Source organism: Mesoplodon densirostris, chromosome 4, assembly GCF_025265405.1.
Source record: "Mesoplodon densirostris isolate mMesDen1 chromosome 4, mMesDen1 primary haplotype, whole genome shotgun sequence".
NCBI classification, from domain to species: Eukaryota; Metazoa; Chordata; class Mammalia; order Artiodactyla; family Ziphiidae; genus Mesoplodon; species Mesoplodon densirostris.
In genome coordinates, this window is record NC_082664.1 from 116007486 (window position 1) to 116026627 (window position 19142).

Here is a 19142-nt window from a genome sequence, read left to right on the forward strand (position 1 = left end):
TCTAGGAGGTGGGTCAAAAAGGATCTTGCTGTGATTTATGTCATAGAGTATTCTGCCTATGTTTTCCTCTAAGAGCTTGATAGTGTCTGGCCTTACATTTAGGTCTTTAATCCACTTTGAGTTTATTTTTGTGTATTGTGTTAGGGAGTGTTCTAATTTCATACTTTTACATGTACCTGTCCAGTTTTCCCAGCACCACTTATTGAAGAGGCTGTCTTTTCTCCACTGTATATTCTTGCCTCCTTTATCAAAGATAAGGTGACCATATGTGCATGGGTTTATCTCTGGGCTTTCTATTCTGTTCCATTGATCTATCTTTCTGTTTTTGTGCCAGTACCATACTGTCTTGTTTACTGTAGCTTTGTAGTATAGTCTGAAGTCAGGGAGCCTGATTCCTCCAGCTCCATTTCTCATTCTCAAGATTGCTTTGGCTATTCGGGGTCTTTTGTGCTTCCATACAAATTGTGAAATTTTTTGTTCTACTTCTGTGAAAAATGCCATTGGTAGTTTGATAGGGATTGCATTGAATCTGTAGATTGCTTTGGGTAGTAGAGTCATTTTCACAATGTTGATTCTTCCAATCCAAGAAGATGGTATGTCTCTCCATCTGTTTGTATCATCTTTAATTTCTTTCATTACTGTCTTATAATTTTCTGCATACAGGTCTTTTGTCTTCTTAGGTAGGTTTATTCCTAGATATTTTATTCTTTTTGTTGCAGTGGAAAATGGGAGTGTTTTCTTAATTTCATGTTCAGATTTTTCACCACTAGTGTATATGAATGCCAGAGATTTCTGTGCATTAATTTTGTATCCTGCTACTTTACCAAATTCATTGATTAGCTCTAGTAGTTTTCTGGTAGCATCTTTAGGATTCTCTGTGTATAGTAAGTATCATGTCATCTGCAAACAGTGACAGCCTTACTTCTTCTTTTCCTATTTGGATTCCTTTTATTTCTTTTTCTTCTCTAATTGCTGTGGCTAAAACTTCCAAAACTATGTTGAATAAGAGTGGTGAAAGTGGGCAACCTTGTCTTGTTCCTGATCTTAGTGGGAATGGTTTCAGTTTTTCACTATTGAGGATGATGTTGGCTGTGGGTTTGTCATATATGGCTTTTATTATGTTGAGACTTGCTACTCCAGCTTTCTTCTGATTTCCATTTGCATGGAATACCTTTTTCCATCCCCTCACTTTCATTCTGTATGTGTCCCTAGGTCTGAAGTGGGTGTCTTGTAGACAGCATATATATGGGTCTTGTTTTTGTATCCATTCAGTCAGTCTGTGTCTTGGTGGGAGCATTTAATCCATTTACATTTAAGGTAATTATCGATATGTATGTTCCTATTCCCATTTTCTTAATTGTTTTGGGTTTGTTATTGTAGGTCTTTTCCTTCTCTTGTGTTTCTTTCCTAGAGAAGTTCCTTTAGCATTTGTTGTAAAGCTGGTTTGGTGATGCTGAACTCTCACAGATTTTGCTTGTCTGTAAAGGTTTTAAATTCTCCCTCAAATCTGAATGAGATCCTCGCTGGGTAGAGTAATCTTGGTTGTAGGTTTTTCTCCTTCATCACTTTAAATATGTCCTGCCACTCCCTTCTGGCTTGCAGAGTTTCTGCTGAAAGATCAGCTGTTAACCTTACGGGGATTCCCTGTGTGTTACTTGTTGTTTTTCCCTTGCTGCTTTTAATATGTTTTCTTTGTATTTAATTTTTGATAGTTTGATTAATATGTGTCTTGGTTTGTTTCTCCTTGGATTTATCCTGTATGGGACTCTCTGTGCTTCCTGGACTTGATTAACTATTTCCTTTACCATATTAGGGAAGTTTTCAACTATAATCTTCTCAAATATTTTCTCAGTCCCTTTCTTTTTCTCTTCTTCTTCTGGGACCCCTATAATTCGAATGTTGGTGCATTTTTTGTTGTCCTACAGGTCTCTTAGGCTGTCTTCATTTCTTTTCATTCTTTTTTCTTTATTCTGCTCTGCAGTAGTTATTTCCACTATTTTATCTTCCAGGTCACTTATCCATTCTTCTGCCTCAGTTATTCTGCTATTGATCCCTTCTAGAGTATTTTTAATTTCATTTATTGTGTTGTTCATCATTGCTTGTTTCCTCTTTAGTTCTTCTAGGTCCTTGTTAAATGTTTCTTGCATTTTCTCTATTCTATTTCCAAGATTTTGGATCATCTTTACTACCATTATTCTGAATTCTTTTTCAGGTAGACTGCCTATTTCCTCTTCTTTTGTTAGGTCTGGTGGGTTTTTACCTTGCTCCTTCATCTGCTGTGTGTTTTTCTGTCTTCTCGTTTTGCTTATCTTACTGTGTTTGGGGTCTCCTTCTCGCAGGCTACAGGTTCGTAGTTCCCATTGTTTTTGGTGTCTGTCCCCAGTGGCTAAGGTTGGTTCAGTGGGTTGTGTAGGTTTCCTGGTGGAGGGGACTAGTGCCTGTGTTCTGGTGGATGAGGCTGGATCTTGTCTTTCTGGTGGGCAGGTCCACATCTGGTGCTGTGTTTTGGAGTGTCTGTGGCCTTATTATGATTTTAGGCAGCCTCTCTGCTAATGGATGGGGCTGTGTTCCTGTCTTGCTAGTTGTTTGGCATAAGGTGTTCAGCACTGTAGCTTGCTGGTCGTTGAGTGAAGCTGGGTGTTGGTGTTGAGATGGAGATCTCTGGGAGATTTTTGCTGTTTGATATTACGTGGAGCTGGGAGGTCTCTTGTGGACCAGTGTCCTGAAATTGGCTCTCCCACCTCAGAGGCACAGCCCTGACTCTTGGCTGGAGCACTAAGAGCCTGTCCTCCACACGGCTCAGAATAAAAAGGAGAAAAAATAGAAAGAAAGAAAGAAAGAAAGAAAGAAAGAAAGAAAGAAAGAAAGAAAGAAAGAAAGAAAGAAAGAGAAAGAGGATAAAATAAAATAAAATACGATAAAATAAAATAAAGTTATTAAAATAAAAATAACTATTAAGAAAAAAAATTTTTAAGTAAAAAAAAAAGAAAAAAACAGACAGACAGAACCCTAAGACAAATGGTGAAAGCAAAGCTATACAGACAAAATCTCACACAGGAGCATACACATACACACTCACAAAAAGAGGAAAAGGGGAAAAAATAATCTATCTTGCTCCCAAAATCCACCTCCTCAATTTGGGATGATTCGTTGTCTATTCAGGTATTCCACAGATGCAGGGTACATCAAGTTGATTGTGGAGCTTTAATCCACTGCTTCTGAGGCTGCTGGGAGAAATTTCCCTTTCTCTTCTTTGCTCGCACAGCTCCCGGGGTTCAGCTTTGGATTTGGCCCCGCCTGTGTGTGTAGGTCGCCTGAGGGCGTCTGTTCTTCGCTCAGACAGGATGGGGTTAAAGGAGCCGCTGCTTCGGGGACTCTGGCTCACTCAGGCTGGGGGGAGGGAGGGGTACGGATGTGGAGCGAGCCTGTGGCGGCAGAGGCCGGCGTGACGTTGCACCAGCCTGAGGCACGCCATGCGATCTCCCAAGGAAGTTGTCCCTGGGTCACGGGACCCTGGCAGTGGCGGGCTGCACAGGCTCTCGGGAGGGGAGGTGTGGATGTGACCTGTGCTTGCACACAGGCTTCTTGGTGGCGGCAGCAGCAGCCCCAGCGTCCCACGCCCGTCTCTGGGGTCTGCGCTTTTAGCCGCGGCTTGCGCCCATCTCTGGAGGTCCTTTAAGCAGCGCTCTTAATTCCCTCTCCTCACGCACCAGGAAACAAAGAGGGAAGAAAAAGTCTCTTGCCTCTTTGGCAGCTCCAGACTTTTCCCGGACTCCCTCCCGGCTAGCCGTGGCGCACTAGCCCCCTTCAGGCTGTGGTCACGCAGCCAACCCCAGTCCTCTCCCTGGGATCTAAGCTCCGAAGCCCAAGCCTCAGCTCCCAGCCCCCACCCATCCCGGAGAGCGAGCAGACAAGCCTCTCGGGCTGGTGAGTGCTGGTCGGCACCAATCCTCTGTGCGGGAATCTCTCTGCTTTGCCCTCCACACCCCGGTTGCTGCGGTCTCCTCCACGGCTCCGAAGTTTCCCCCCTTCGCCACCCGCAGTCTCCACCCACGAAGGGGCTTCCTAGTGTGTGGAAACCTTTCCTCCTTCACAGCTCCCTCCCACTGGTGCAGGTCCTGTCCCTATTCTTTTGTCTCTGTTTATTCTTTTTTCTTTTGCCCTACCCAGATACGTGGAAAGTTTCTTGCCTTTTGGGAGGTCTGAGGTCTTCTGCCAGCGTTCAGTGGGTGTTCTATAGGAGCAGTTCCACATGTAGATGTATTTCTGGTGTATCTGTGGGGAGGAAGGTGATCTCCGCGTCTTACTCTTCCGCCATCTTCTCCTGTCTCCCAGAGTAACTTTAATAAAGGTGACCTATCTTAAAATACAAGCCTCAGTGGAGGAAGCCGAGTGGATTGCTTCTCACTTTAAAAATGTAAATGCATAAAAACAAAGGCAGTCCCCCGTGTAGCATTTCATTCCAGAGGAGGGCAGCTCTGCTGAGCTGAATTCCGTGTAACTTAAGACCCAGGAAGCAAGTCTGGTGATCTTTAAGGTTGCTGAGTATTTGTGTGGTGGACTTACCCTTGGCCTCCTTCTAAGTGGTTTCATGACTAAGTGCCATGTGCCAGGTTGTGGTGACGTTAGCCCAGCATGAGTGAGACCTGCAGAGAACACTGGGAGGGTGGCAGGGCTTGTGTGGGGGGTAATGGGTGTATGGGTGTCCATGGGTGTGCCTCTGTGTGTGGTGTGTGTGTGTGTGTACAAGTGTATGTGTGCCGCATGAGTGTGTCATGTGTGTTTACACGTGCGTGTGTCATGTGTGCATGCACGTGTATGTGTGCACACGGGTGGGTGTGTCATGTGTATATGGTCACATGTGGGATGTGTGTCGTGTGTACATGCACGTGTGTGAGCATGTGTGCGTGTGTGTCATGTGCACACGTGTGGGATGTATTGTGTGTGCATGCAGAGGCCCGCATCTCTCAACCCCCCTCGTCTCCCTCCCCCCACCCCCACAGAGAAGAGGCTCTCTCGCGGGATCTCCCACGCCAGCTCAGCCATCGTGTCCCTGGCGCGGTCCCACGTGGCGAGCGAGTGCAGCAGCGAGCAGTTCCCACTGGAGATGCCCATCTACACGTTCCAGCTGCCGGACCTGAGCGTGTACAGCGAGGACTTCCGGAGCTTCGTGGAGCGAGACTTGATCGAGCAAGCAACCATGGTGGCTCTGGAGCAGGCGGGTAAGTACCCCCCAGGCTGGTCTGCCTGGTTGGGAGGAGGGGCGGGGGCAAGAGGGATGCACAATTGGGCTCCACACGCTGTCGGGCTCCAGTGCCTGCGGGCCCTGCCCGGCCCTAGCCTGGCGCCGGTGGATGTGGGGCGAGGACCACGTGGTGCCCAGATCTCCTGAGTGTTCCCTTTGTCGCTAATACAGCCTGGCCAGGTCAGCCCCCCGACAAAGAGAACCCCAGGCTGCTTTGCCTTACTTCTCTCCTTTCCCATCCAATCCCTGCCCCCCAGTTGGGTGCGGAACAAAAGATAAGAAAGACCCTGTGCTTGGAGAGAAATAAGAGACCCTGTCAATTCCTGTGGACACAGGCAAGTTAGGTGACCTCTTTGAGCCTCAGTGTTCCAGTCTGCAAAGACTTGGAGAAGACGGATGCCGGCCTGGTGAGGCTGAGCTGTTAGATGGCACGTGCCCTACGGAGCTGCTCCTCTCCTGCCCTCCACAAGCCCCACTCCCACCCTCACAGGCACCCCAGCCTCCAGGTTAAGGAAACATAAAACTTGACTTTGGTTTCCTCCCTCTCCTTAATGTTTCTCTGACATCCTGATGAGGATGAGATTCAGGGAGCAAACCAAAACTTGTCTTCTTTGGAGTGCCTAAGGATAAAATAACTAGTTCCAAACAAATTCTGCAACAGATGTTGGTTCTTCCTGAGAAGCGCGGCCCCTTTCTCACTCATAATCATTTGCATTGTAAATCTTTGCACAGTCACATGTTCAGGGGTTTCTCAGACATGCATGTAGAGGATTCTCTGCCCTTCCTCTCAGGCCCCTGTGCATCTCCCATGGGGGCACAAAATCCACACAGGTAAAGAGGGGACGGTGCTTAGTGGGGCCTTACTTGTGCGAGGCAACCTGGCGGTCAGGTCTCAGTGCAGGGCTCAGGGGCCTCACCCGTGGCGTGTTTGCTTTGAGAACAGGATCCGCAATCCTGATAACTGTTTTGGATCTGATGTTGTGACCAGGGAAGAATCATTTTCTCGGCTGCTGCACAGCTGCCAAAAGCAACCCAGAGACCGACACCCACACCTGGCTCTGTCTTACCTCCAGGTCTTTGACTGATCGACAAACATAAAACAGCCTCTCTAGATTACCCACAACCTTAAAGCCCTCTCTCTGGAGGCTGGTTATTTTAAAGATGACTCTTTGAGAGTAATTCAGATGAGATATTTTAAACCAAAGAGTCACTATTCATAGAGAAGGGAAAATTGGTATAGGTTAAGAAAGAAAAAATTTCATGAGCTAATTTCTCTTGAAGGGTACGGCAGCCAAGCCCTTGACAAAGTTCAGCCCCAAGTGTTGCCAGTAGCACCGGTAATTGCTGCCTCATTTAAGCTGAGTCCTGGGACTTCCCTGGTGGTCCAGTGGTTAAGAATATGCCTTCCAATGCAGGGGGCACGGGTTCCATCCCTGGTGGGGGAGCTAAGATCCCACATGCCACAGGGCAACTAAGCCCACGCACCACAACTACAGAGCCCACGTGCTCTGGAGCCCACGCACCACAGCTAGAGAGAAGCCCAGACGCCACAACAAAAGATCCTGCATGCCTCAACTAAGACCTGATGCAGCCAAATAAATAAATAAATATTTAAAAAAAATAAAAACTAAAGCTCAAGTCCTGGTAAAGGGCATGGAGTCCACCGTGCCAGCCTTTTCCTCCAGCTTTGTCATGCTCAACAAGAGCCCTTGCTCCTTTGGAAGGTCTTTTCTGTTATTTTTTCCCATAGATCATGTATTACTTTTTATCACTTACATTTTACCTTCCAGACCGGCATTTTCAAAGGGTGCTATTTGACTCTAACTATCCAATTTTGGAAAACACCTTTTAAAAACTGAAACTTAAGGAGTTAAGATGCTACATTCGCCCACGGTTCCTTATTTCCGTCATGTGCCAAGAGGATGGAGAAAAGGGACAGCAGGGTGGCCCACCCGGGGCTGCGGACAGCACCCCGTCACCTGCCGCGGGAGGCCTTGGGGAGGCCGACTGGTGCCCCGGCCTTCAGGAATGTGATCCCGGGCAGGGAGGGTCTGAATGTCAGGGTTCCACGAAGACAGGGAGGTGAGGACTGGAAAATCACAGAGGGCAGCATAAACGTTCATTCCCCTCCCCCCGCCACCACCACCATCCACCAACTTCTCTGCACTCCTCTTTAAGCAGTAGACCCGATCATCCTTCAGGCTCTTTCCGTGCCCGGATCCTGGTGGAGATACTGGCTGAGGCCAGCGAGTCCTGCTCAGCAACCCCCACCCCGGCTGAGTGAGGAGGCCAGGCGCTGGGAGGTGACCCAGGCTGCGCCCCTTGGGCCCTGCTGTCACTCTCTGTGGGGCAGACAGAGCTCCACCGAGGAACAGTGGGGAGAAAGCTGCTCGCTGTGGCCAGGTGTAGCGTGTCCATTCCTCCGTCCAGTAATTAGTGCTTGGATCGCTGTGAATCAACCATTGATAATCAATATTATTTACTGTGTTCATGGGAGATGGAAATACGGATGTCAAAAAAATTTTAGAGAAAAAAATCTACTTGTTCAAGACATAATTCAAGTTGTGTTTGGAAGGAAATGTAAACTCTGTCCCAGGGCCTCAGGGTGGGGGACTTCCCCCTCCCCGGGGGCTGGACTGGAACCCAGGGCTCATGTGGTCCAGAAAATGGGCCAAGGACTTCCCTGGTGGCACAGTGGCTAAGAATCCGTCTGCCAGTGCAGGGGACCCGGGTTCGAGCCCTGGTCCGGGAAGATCCCACATGTCGTGGAGCAAGTAAGCCCGTGCACCACAACTACTGAGCCTGCACTCTAGAGCCCGTATGCCACAACTACTGAGCCCGTGCACCACAACTACTGAGCCTGCACTCTAGAGCCCGTATGCCACAACTACTGAGCCCGTGGGCCACAACTACTGAAGTCCACGCGCCTAGAGCCTGTGCTCCTCAACAAGAGAAGCCACTGCAATGAGAAGCCCGTGCACAGCAACGAAGAGTAGCCCCTGCTCACCACAACTAGAGAAAGCACGCATGCAGCAACGAAGACCCAACACAGCCAAAAATAAAATAAAATAAATAAATTTATTTTAAAAAAAGAAAGAAAATGGGCCAAGAAGATGGCCTGTGTTGCCTATGGTCCAGCTGTCCCTCCCAGGGACCCAGCTCCACTCCCTCGGAGCCTGGCATAGGGCAAGTGTCCAGAATGGTCCCCCAGCTCCTGAAGGCACGTGGGCAGCCCCACCTGTTTGAGGAGTCTGTGTATCAAGTAGTGAAGCTTCACCTCCCACAGAACCCACAGGAGAGGGAGTGCCATTCTCCTCGGGCCTTAAAACCCCGGAGGGCATGACCTACTCCCACCCCATGACAGTCGGGGACAACAGGAGGGCCACATTTTCAGGACATAAAACCACTGACCTGAGAGAGGAAGGAAGATGAGAATGCAAGAAAGCATTTGTTTCTCAACCGGGTTATCCTGCTGCATTCACACGTAAGAAGACGCAGAGATCATGGGTCTCTCAGTTTGGAAAGTAACATCTGGCATCCCTTTGGGACACCCCCACAGTGTGAATGAGATGGTGTGATGCTCCAGTGAGTTCATGGATCCAAAGGCAGAGGCATGTCTGCATACAGCGGTTACTGCACACATGGGACACTGAGGTCTAGATGTCAGAAAGTGTGGGGACACCTCTGAGTTGTGGTGTTGAGTCTGTCTCCACGGGAGGAGAGTTGGGTTGGAGCAAATCTGGCAGAGAAGCCCTAAGATGTGCAGGTTTTCATGTGAATCAGCCCAGCCCCGCCTTATCCCAAGTCAGCTGAGAGGCCCCCTGGAGCCTCACTTCCTTCCATCTTAAAGTCGGAGGCAGGACAGCTGCCAAGACAGATTCAGCCAAGCCAAGCTTGACCTGCACTCCCACAGACACCCCATCCAGGTGCTGGGTGTCCCATCGCTGCGAACAACGCAGGTGAAATTGCTACCCTCATGGAGATGAAGTTCTAGTGGGGAAGAAAGGTGATAAGGTAGGCCATCCATATGGCGTGAGGCCACGAGATAGGGACTCTGAGGTGGAGGGAGGGAGCACAAGGCAGGGCTCTTGAGGGCAGGGAGGAATGAGCCATGGGACACCATCAAAACCTTGGCACATTTAAGTAAGGCAGGACACGGGAGCGGATGGAGTAAGGGCTGGAGGGGTTGGAAAGGAAGGTGAGAGAATGGTAACAGGGGCCAGGGAGCATTCCTGAGCCTTGGGATTCACAGTAGGGAGGCTGTGCAGCCCCGGCAGGGCTTTGAGAAGGGGTGGTGACATGTTTGGATTCACACTGACACGTCCTGTCTGCCGTGTTGAGAGTGGACTCTGCAGAGGAAAAAGGAGCAGGAACAGCGAGGCGGGCAGCTGCTGCGTGAGCCCAGCGCCATGGGGGCAGCAGTGGAGGTGATAAGGAGCAGCTAGATGTGAAGGCAGGATCTGTTTTGAGGAAAGACCTGCAGGTCTCGCTGATGGATTGGATGGGGCAATGGTAGAAAGAGAGGAGTCGAGCGTGACCCTGAGAATGTTGCCTTTAGCACATGGGTAGATGGTGGTGCCGTGCAGAGATGCAGACCCCTGGAGTAGGGGTTGGAGAAGCAAATTCTGAGATCCTGGTGAGACTTGGAAAATTGCTGTCCAGTTGAACATGTGGGTGTGGAGCTCAGAAACAGTCTGGGCTAAGGACGCAAATATGGGAGTTAGTGTGGGATGAAATCTGCAGGAGGGATGCACCCATCGTAGGGGCCTCCCACAGCACCCCTGTCACAGCCCTGTGCACTGTTGGGTACCAGGTGGATGAGGGAGTCTGGAGCATGGGCAGAAACATAAGGGAGACAGACCAGGAGCAAATCATCACAGTCCCATTGGAGGAAATCTCAGAAGCACGTGCACAGCACAGTGATGCCCAGAGAAGGGAGGTCAGTGGCCCTGGGTGTGTGGGGTGGCTGCAGAAGGGCAGGGATATTAAAGGGAATCACAGGGTCATGTTTAGGGCAAAAATGTGCTCGTCTTTCTGCTAGAGAATTGTCCCATTGCTTTCTTTCATCTAAGTGTCTTCGTGGGTGACAAGCAAAATGACATCTTTTCTTTTTTAGCTTCTTCATTGGAGTATAATTGCTTTACAAAGGTGCGTTAGTTTCTGCTGTACAACAAAGTGAATCAGCTATACGTTTACATATATCCCCATATCCCCTCCCTCTTTCGTCTCCCTCCCACCCTCCTTATCCCACCCTTCTAGGTGGTCACAAAGCACCGAGCTGATCTCCCTGTGCTATGCAGCTGCTTCCCACTAGCTATCTATTTTACATTTGGTAGTGTATATAGGTCCATGCCACTCTGTCACTTCGTCCCAGCTTACCCTTCCCCCTCCCCGTGTCCTCAAGTCCATTCTCTACGTCTGTGTCTTTATTCCTGTCCTGCCCCTAGGTTCTTCAGAACCTTTTTCTTTTTTTTTTAGATTCCATATATATGTGCTAGCATACAGTACTTGTTTTTCTCTTTCTGACTTCCTTCACTCTGTATGACAGACTCTAGGTCCATCCACCTTAACTACAAATAACTCAATTTCGTTTCTTTTTATGGCTGAGTAATATTCCATTGTATATATGTGCCACATCTTCTTTATCCATTCCTCTGTCGATGGACACTTAGGTTGCTTCCATGTCCTGGCTATTATAAATAGTGCTGCAATGAACATTATGATACATATGACATCTTATTTTAAACTGTGCAGTAACCACCCAAATTAAGTGGTCCTGTTATCATGTTACTTGGAAAAGGCTGAATAAGTGATTAATGGCCCCTCACCACTACGTAATACCACAGCCTTCCCTTAGTGATGTTCATCTGATTTTCGTCTCTGGAGGAGCTCAAGATTTCTTTTTTGTTTTTTAACATTCACAGTATTCATTCCCATGTTTTTTTTTTTTTCTGTTCTTAAATGAAGTCATTGTGTGGGGAGATGTGAATTACCACCCTGTCCAAGCTTGGAATAGGAACTTTGAACCATATTCTCAATCCCACTGCTCCTGCAAAAAATCTTTATCTTGGGCATCCCATTCTGGATCCAGCTGGAGATGTTAGAATAGCACTGGGCCATTTTTGGTTCTCCAGAGGCTGGAAGGTGCTGGCATTTACCATAGCTGGGTGATCTTCCACGGTAGCCACAGCTGACCAGCAGCCCCAGGAATGCTCTCAACTTGGTAAGAGTCTTAACTTCCAGGACCAAACTTAAATCAAACCAGTAAAATCTTGCCTTCCATCCCCTAGCCACATAACTAAGTCTTGTTGTGATTCAGTCATGTGAAAAGTGTGAGTGAATATGTGGGCTGAATTGATACTTAGAAAATGATAAGTTTCCCATAAGAAATGTGAATGAAAGGTAGCATGTCTAGGGAAGATGCCTTGTTGAAGATGGCATTAATTCTCAGATCACAAAAGGTTAATTCTAGGTGTAGGAGATTCCTTCTAGATGAAGGACAACTTCTAGTGTGCAAGATTACTTTGAGATGAAAGATGCGGTGCTGGCGAATTCACACCACCATGCTTCCCCTCCTGTGTCCAGAGTCCTGGGCAAGGTGGGGAAGCAGCCCCCCTGAAGGAGGGGGCTTAGGGTCTGATGGGAGCAGATTCTGTCTGTTTAAGCCTGGCTTCATGGGGTGCCCTATTTGACATATATGAGCAGTTAATTAGTGCTTAAGTTTTTGAAGATAATGAAGTGTCATCTGACACACATGCTGAGTTCCAAGGCATCCTCTCCCTGACCTGGGAACACATTGGTGACCAACCCTGGGACATATTTTCTAGAAGGTGAGCGTGGTGGTAAAGAGGAGGGGGCTTAGAATGAGAATTTGGGCAAGAACACTGTCTGAATTGTATCAAAGGGGCACCTTTTCAGGTGGCATTCCCACCCCGAAATGTACGTGCTTTCCCTGATTTCTCAGAAGCCCCAGGGAGAGCCTTGAATAATTGCGGGGAGACAGCGCTAGTTACATTATGATCTCAGATGGTGAGGTGAACGGGAAAGAAAAGAAGAAATCTGTGTTCTAGAGGATGAGAGTGGGATCAGATAAAGCGGCTTCTGTAAGTTACGGGAGTGTGTTGCCTTCCCTCTGGGCAGGACAGCCCCACACCTGGCCTCGTGTAATGACACTGTGTCTCCCTCAAGCTCAGGTCACACTTTCTCTCCGTCCTCCCATCAGCACACGGGAGGCCTGGGGCCCCCAGACCCCATCTGCTAGTGTGTATCAGCCACCCTGAGCCCAAGCCCGGCACAGAGATGCAGTTCTGCCAGAGGTGGACACACCTGCAGAGAGCCCATGGAGTACATGATGCAGTACAGACATACAGACATACCTGGGGGCAAGGATTAAGCGTGCTTGGGGACACCACTGAAAAGAAGTGCTCGTTCAAATCCCTGGAAGTGACTGGGGATGAGGTGGCCGGCAGTCCTTGCACCAAGGTCCCACATCTCCAGGACTGAGGGGCAGTGACAGAAAGTTGATGCTGCTAAACATGCCCGGCATGTCACTGGTGTGGGTCCCTAGAGGGAGGGTGCAAGTCTGGAGGGAGGAGAGATGGCTCAGAAGTGACAGGGGGAGCAAGGGCGCTCCTGGTCCCTGAGGGGTATGAGAGGTGCATCCATGTTGTTAAGTGTAATTATAGTTTATTTTTTCTCATAATTAGTGTTGCAATGTACAGGCAGACCTCTGATTTTTCGGGTCTGGTTCCAGACCACTGCAGTAAAGCGAATAATGCAACAAAGAAAGTCTCACGAATTTTTTGGTCTTCCAGTGCATATAACAGTTATGTTTATGCTATATCCTGCAACAGCACACCTAATAAACCAATGTACATACCTTAATTTAAAAATACTTTATTGCTAAAGAAATGCTAACCATCATCTGAGTCTTCGTGAGTCATAGTAGTAATACCAGAGATCACTGATCGCAGATCACTGTAATAATATAATAATAATGAAAATTTTGATATATTGTGAGAATTACCAAAATGGGACCCAGAGACACAGTTAGAGAAAATGCTGCTGGAAAATGATGCTGATAGACTTGCTTGACGCAGGGTTGCCACAAACCTTCAGTTTGTAAAAAGCGCACTAAAGCCAAGCGCAATAAAACAAGATGTGCCTATGTGCACATACTACAAATTATTTATCCATCATATTATGATGGACATTTGGTGTCATGGTCAATGTGGGCTGCCATAATAAAACACCACAGACTGGGTGGCTTAAACAACAGAAATGTATTTTCTATCAGTCCTGGAGGCTGAAGTCCCAGATCAAGGTGCCAACTGATCCTGTTCCTGGTGAAGGCTTTCCTCCCGGCTTGTATACAAGCACCTTTTTGTCTTCATGTGGTCTTTCCTGTGAAAGACCTTTGGGGGAGAAAGGAAGGCAGAATGAGCTCTCTGGTGTCTCTTACAAGGACATTGATCCTGTTCAGATCAGGGCCCCACGCTTCTGACCTCATTTAACATTAATTACTCCCTTAGAGGCACCATCTCCAAATATAGCCACACCAGGGTTAGGGCTTCAACATACGAATATGGGGAGACACATTCAGTCCATAACAGTTGGGTTGTTTCCAATTCTTGATTATTGTAAAGAGTGCCATTATGGAATTCTTGTACATGTTTTCAATGAACACATGAATATGTTTCTGAAGATACATGTCTAGGAGTGGTATTGTTACAGAGTCCAAGCTCGTACTGCTCTCAGCACAATAGCCAATAAATTGAAAGACGAATTGTTGGGGCAAGGGATAACAACTTTATTTGGAAAGCCAGCTAACCAAGAAGATGGTGGACTTGTGTCCCCAAAATCATCTTGCCTGAGTTAGAATTCAGGCTTCTTCTATACTAAAAGGGGAGGGAGTAAAGTCAAACACTTCCTGGTTCCCATTAGCCTCCAGAGGGGAGGTGTTAATTTCTTCCTCCAGCAGTTATTCACAGGTGGGCCTGGTCAGATGTTTCTTGTGAGCTAAACAGAGGTATTTTAGCTTAATGCTCATTACCTGGGAGGCAGGGTTCGCAGAGATGGGCCATTATGTATAATTTAAGCTTAAAGGAAACATCCCTTTAGTGATTAACTTGGAATAGAATACAAAGTTTCTTCCCTATTACAGTATTGCTGGATTATAGAATTTACATATATTCAGCTTTATAACAGTTTTTCAAATAGTTTTCTGAAGTGTGGATGTACCAATTCACTCTTCCACTATTGAGGGTTCTGGATAGTCCGTATTTTTTGTCTTTCCATTTTAGTCACTGTGTTGGAAGTGTGGTAGTCCCATAGTGGCTTTAATTTTTATTTTCTGATGGCTGATAAAGTTGAGTACCTTTTCATGTTACTGGCCATTTGGATATCCTCTTTTGTTGGGTGCCTTTTCAGGATTTTGCCCATTTTTACCTTTGTCTTTTTGATTGATTTGTGGGAATTCCTTATACATTCTGAATATGAGTCCTTTATCAGATGTGTATCACAAATACCTCCACCCACTCTATGGGCTGCCCTTTTACTGTCTGATACACTTTAATGAACAGATGATCTTAATACTAAAGTAGTTAAATTTACCTTTTTTTTTCTTTACTTTGAGAACTTCTATTTTGGTTTAAGAAATCTTTGCCTACACCAGGTTTCTGAAGATAAAAACTCCTGCCTTTCACATTTAAATCTACAACCCACCTAAAAACAACTTTTATATATGGTGTGACATGTGGTGAAAGTCCATTTTCCCACATGTTTACATACCTGCCCTGGTACCATTGTTGAAACCATTCTTTCTCTATTATGCTGCAAGGTAAACTTTGACATAAAGCAGGTGATTGTATATGTGTGGTCTGACTCAGGCTTTATTTTGTTCCATTGGTGTTTGTGTCCTTGGAACAAAATGACCACAGTTTAAGTCTTACCATGTAGTGTAAGTCCTCCAGCTTTGTTTTTCTTCTTATGATTTGTGTTTGCTATTCACAGCCTTTGCATTTCTATATAAATTAATGTATATGAACTCTATATAGAATAATTATATATTTAATATGGAACCTATATAAGTTAATTACATATAAATTAATCTATAGATCAATTGAGAGAAAACTGATATCTCTGCAATATTAAATCTCCTAGTCATGGTCATGGTATGTTCCTTAATTCTCTCACAAATATTTTTTAGTTTTCAAAGTAAAGGACTTAAATGTTATTCATTAGATTATCTCTATGCATTTAATGTATTTTTTATTGTAAAAAACATCTTTCAAATGCCAGCAACAGCTGAGATATAGAAATACAATTTCTTCTTATTTATTGATCTTGTATTCTGGAACCTTTCTAAATTTACTTATAAATTCTAGTAATTTGTAGAATCTTTTGGACTTTCTAGGTTCATGACCTATAAACTGCAAAGAATGATAGTTTTACTTTTTCCTTTCCAGTTGGTGGGGGGTGGTTCTTTTTGTCTTGTTGCATTGGGTAGACCCTCCAGGAAATTTTTGAATTGGAGAGTTAATAGCAGATATCCTTGGCTAGTTTCCAGTCTCAGAGTGAAATTTGTACTATTTCACCATTAAATATGATGTTAGCTGTAGCATTTTTGTAGATACTACATATCAGATTAAGGCAGTTACCTTCCATTCCTAGTTTACTATGTTTTTATCATTCATAAATGATGTTGAAAGTTATCAAATGCTTTTTCGTCATCTGTTGAAGTGATCATATGATTTTCCTCCTTTTTCTCAGTACACTGGTGGATTATATTGGTGATTTTCAAATGTTTACCCACTTGTACATTCCTAGAGTAAACCTCATTTAGTTATGATATCAGGCCTTTTGTATATCATTAAATTTGATTTGCTAGTGTTTTGATTAGGATTTTGACACCGATGTTCACGAGAAATATTGATCTTTCATCTCCTGTAATGTTCTCATTAGGTTTTTAAATTTTTTTTGCATTTCAGATAAACAACTAATACTTTATTCTAGTATAAGTATTCCTTTTTAAAAAAATCTTTATTGGAGTATAATTGCTTTACAATGGTGTGTTAGTTTCTGCTTTATAACAAAGTGAATCAGTTATACATATACGTATGTCCCCATATCTCTTTCCTCTTGCATCTCCCTCCCTCCCACCCTCCCTATCCCACCCCTCTAGGTGGTCACAAACCACCGAGCTGATCTCCCTCTGCTATGTGGCTGTTTCCCACTAACTATCTGTTTTACATTTGGTAGTGTATATATGTCCATGCCACTCTCTCACTTTGTCCCAGCTTACCCTTCCCCCTCCCCGTATCCTCAAGTCCATTCTCTAGTAAGTCTACATCTTTATTCCCTTCTTGCCCCTAGGTTCTTCTGACCATTTTTCTTTCTTTTTCTTTTTTAGATTCCATATATATGTGTTAGCATAGGATATTTGTTTTTTGCTTTCTGACTTACTTTACTCTGTATGACAGACTCCAGGTCCATCCACCTCACTACAAATAAATCAATTTCATTTCTTTTTATGACTGAGTAATATTCCATTCTATATATGTGCCACATCTTCTTTATCCATTCATCTGTCGATAGACACTTAGGTTGCTTCCATGTCCTGACTATTGTAAATAGTGCTACAGTGAACATTGTGGTACATGACTCTTTTTGAATTATGGTTTTCTGAGGGTATATGCCCAGTACTGGGATTGCTGGGTCGTATGGTACTTCTATTTTTAGTTTTTTCAGGAACCTCCATACTGTTCTCCATAGTGGCTGTATCAATTTACATTCCCACCAACAGTGCAAGAGGGTTCCCTTTTCTCCACACCCATTCCAGCGTTTACTGTATGTAGATTTTTTGATGATGGCCATTCTGACTGGTGTGAGATGATATCTCATTGCAGTTTTGATTTGCATTTCTCTAATGATTAGTAATGTTGAGTATCCTTTCATGTGTTTCTTGGCAATCTGTATATCTTCTTTGAAGAAATGTCTATTTAGGTGTTCTGCCCATTATTGGATTGGGTTGTTTGTGTTTTTTGATATTGAGCTGCATGAGCTGCTTGTAAATTTTAGAGATTAATCCTTTGTCAGTTGCTTCATTTACAAATATTTTCTCTTATTCTGAGAGTTCTCTTTTCATCTTGTTTATACTTTCTTTTGCTGTGCAAAAGCTTTTAAGTTTCGTTAGATCCCATTTGTTTATTTTTCTTTGCATTTATATTTCTCAAGGAGGTGGGTCAAAAAAGATCTTGCTGTGATTTATGTCATAGAGTGTTCTGCCTATATTTTCCTCTAAAAGTTTTATAGTGTCTGGCATTACATTTAGGTCTTTAATCCATTTTGAGTTTATTTTTGTCTATGGTGTTAGGGAGTGTTCTAATTTCCTTCTTTTACTTGCATCTGTCCAGTTTTCCCAGCACCACTTATTGAAGAGGCTGTCTTTTCTCCATTGTATATTCTTGCCTCCTTTATCAAAAACAAGGTGACTATATGTGCATGGATTTATCTCTGGGTTTTCTATCCTGTTCCATTGATCTATATGTCTGTTTTTGTGCCAGTACAAAACTGTCTTGATTACAGTAGCTTTGTAGTATAGTCTGAAGTCAGGGAGCCTGATTCCTCCAGCTCCGTTTTTCTTTCTCAATATTGCTTTGGCTATTTGGTGTCTTTTATGGTTCCACACAAATTGTGAAACTTTTTGTTCTAGTTCTGTGAAAAATGCCATTGGTAGTTCGATAGGGATTGCATTGAATCTGTAGATTGCTTTGGATAGTATAGTCATTTTCACAATGTTGAATCTTCCAATCCAAAGCATGGTGTATCTCTCTATCTGTTTGTATCATCTTTAATTTCTTTCATAAGCATCTTATAGTTTTCTGCATACAGGTCTTTTTTCTCCTTAGGTAGGTTTATTCCTAGGTATTTTATTCATTTTGTTGCAGTGCTAAATGGGAGTGTTTCCTTAATTTCTCTTTCAGAGTTTTCATCATTAGTGTATAGGAATGCAAGGGATTTCTGTGCATTAATTTTGTATCCTGCTACTTTACCAAATTAATCAATTATTTCCAGTAGTTTTCTGGTAGCATCCTTAGGATTCTCTATGTATAGTAAGTATCATGTCATCTGCAAACAGTGACAGGTTTACTTCTTCTTTTCCACTTTGGATTCCTTTTATTTCTTTTTATTCTCTGATGGCTGTGGCTAAAACTTCCAAAACTTTGTTGAATAATAGTGGGCAACCTTGTCTTGTTCCTGATCTTAGAGGAAATGTTTTCTGTTTTGAGAATGATGTTAGCTGTGGGTTTGTCATATATGGCCTTTATTATGTTGAGGTAAGTTCTCTCTATGCCTATTTTCGGGAGGATTTTTATCATAAATCGGTGTTGAATTTTGTCAAAAGTTTTTTCTGCATCTATTGAGATGATCATATGTTTTTTATTCTTCAGTTTGCAATATGGTGTATCACATTGACTGATTTGCATATATTGAAGAATCCTTGCATTCCTGGGTTAAACCCCACTTGATCATGGTGTATGATCCTTTTAATGTGCTGTTGGATTCTGTTTGCTAGTATTTTGTTGAGAATATTTGCATCTATGTTCATCAGTGATAATGGCCTGTAGTTTTCTTTCTTTGTGACATCTTTATCTGGTTTTGGTATCAGGGTTATGGTGGCCTCGTACAATGAGTTTGGGAGTGTTCCTCCCTCTGCTATATTTTGGAAGAGTTTGAGAAGGATAGGTGTTAGCTCTTCTCTAAATGCTTGATAGAATTCGCCTGTGAAGCCATCTGGTCCTGGGCTTTTGTTTGTTGGAAGATTTTTAATCACAGTCTCAATTTCAGTGCTTGTGATTGGTCTGTTCATATTTTCTATTTCTTCCTGGTTCACTCT

General features: G+C 44.5%; 1 protein-coding gene across 1 annotated transcript in view; it reads left to right on the top strand.

Annotated features, from left to right (window-relative positions):
* The window catches only part of LOC132487438 (OTU domain-containing protein 7A-like), a 170200-nt gene that overhangs the window by 73509 nt on the left and 77549 nt on the right, over positions 1-19142 (top strand). Inside the window, exon 4 of the mRNA XM_060095115.1 lies at positions 5004-5222. Coding sequence (XP_059951098.1) covers positions 5004-5222 — 219 coding nt within the window. The remainder of the gene's footprint in view (positions 1-5003; positions 5223-19142) is intronic.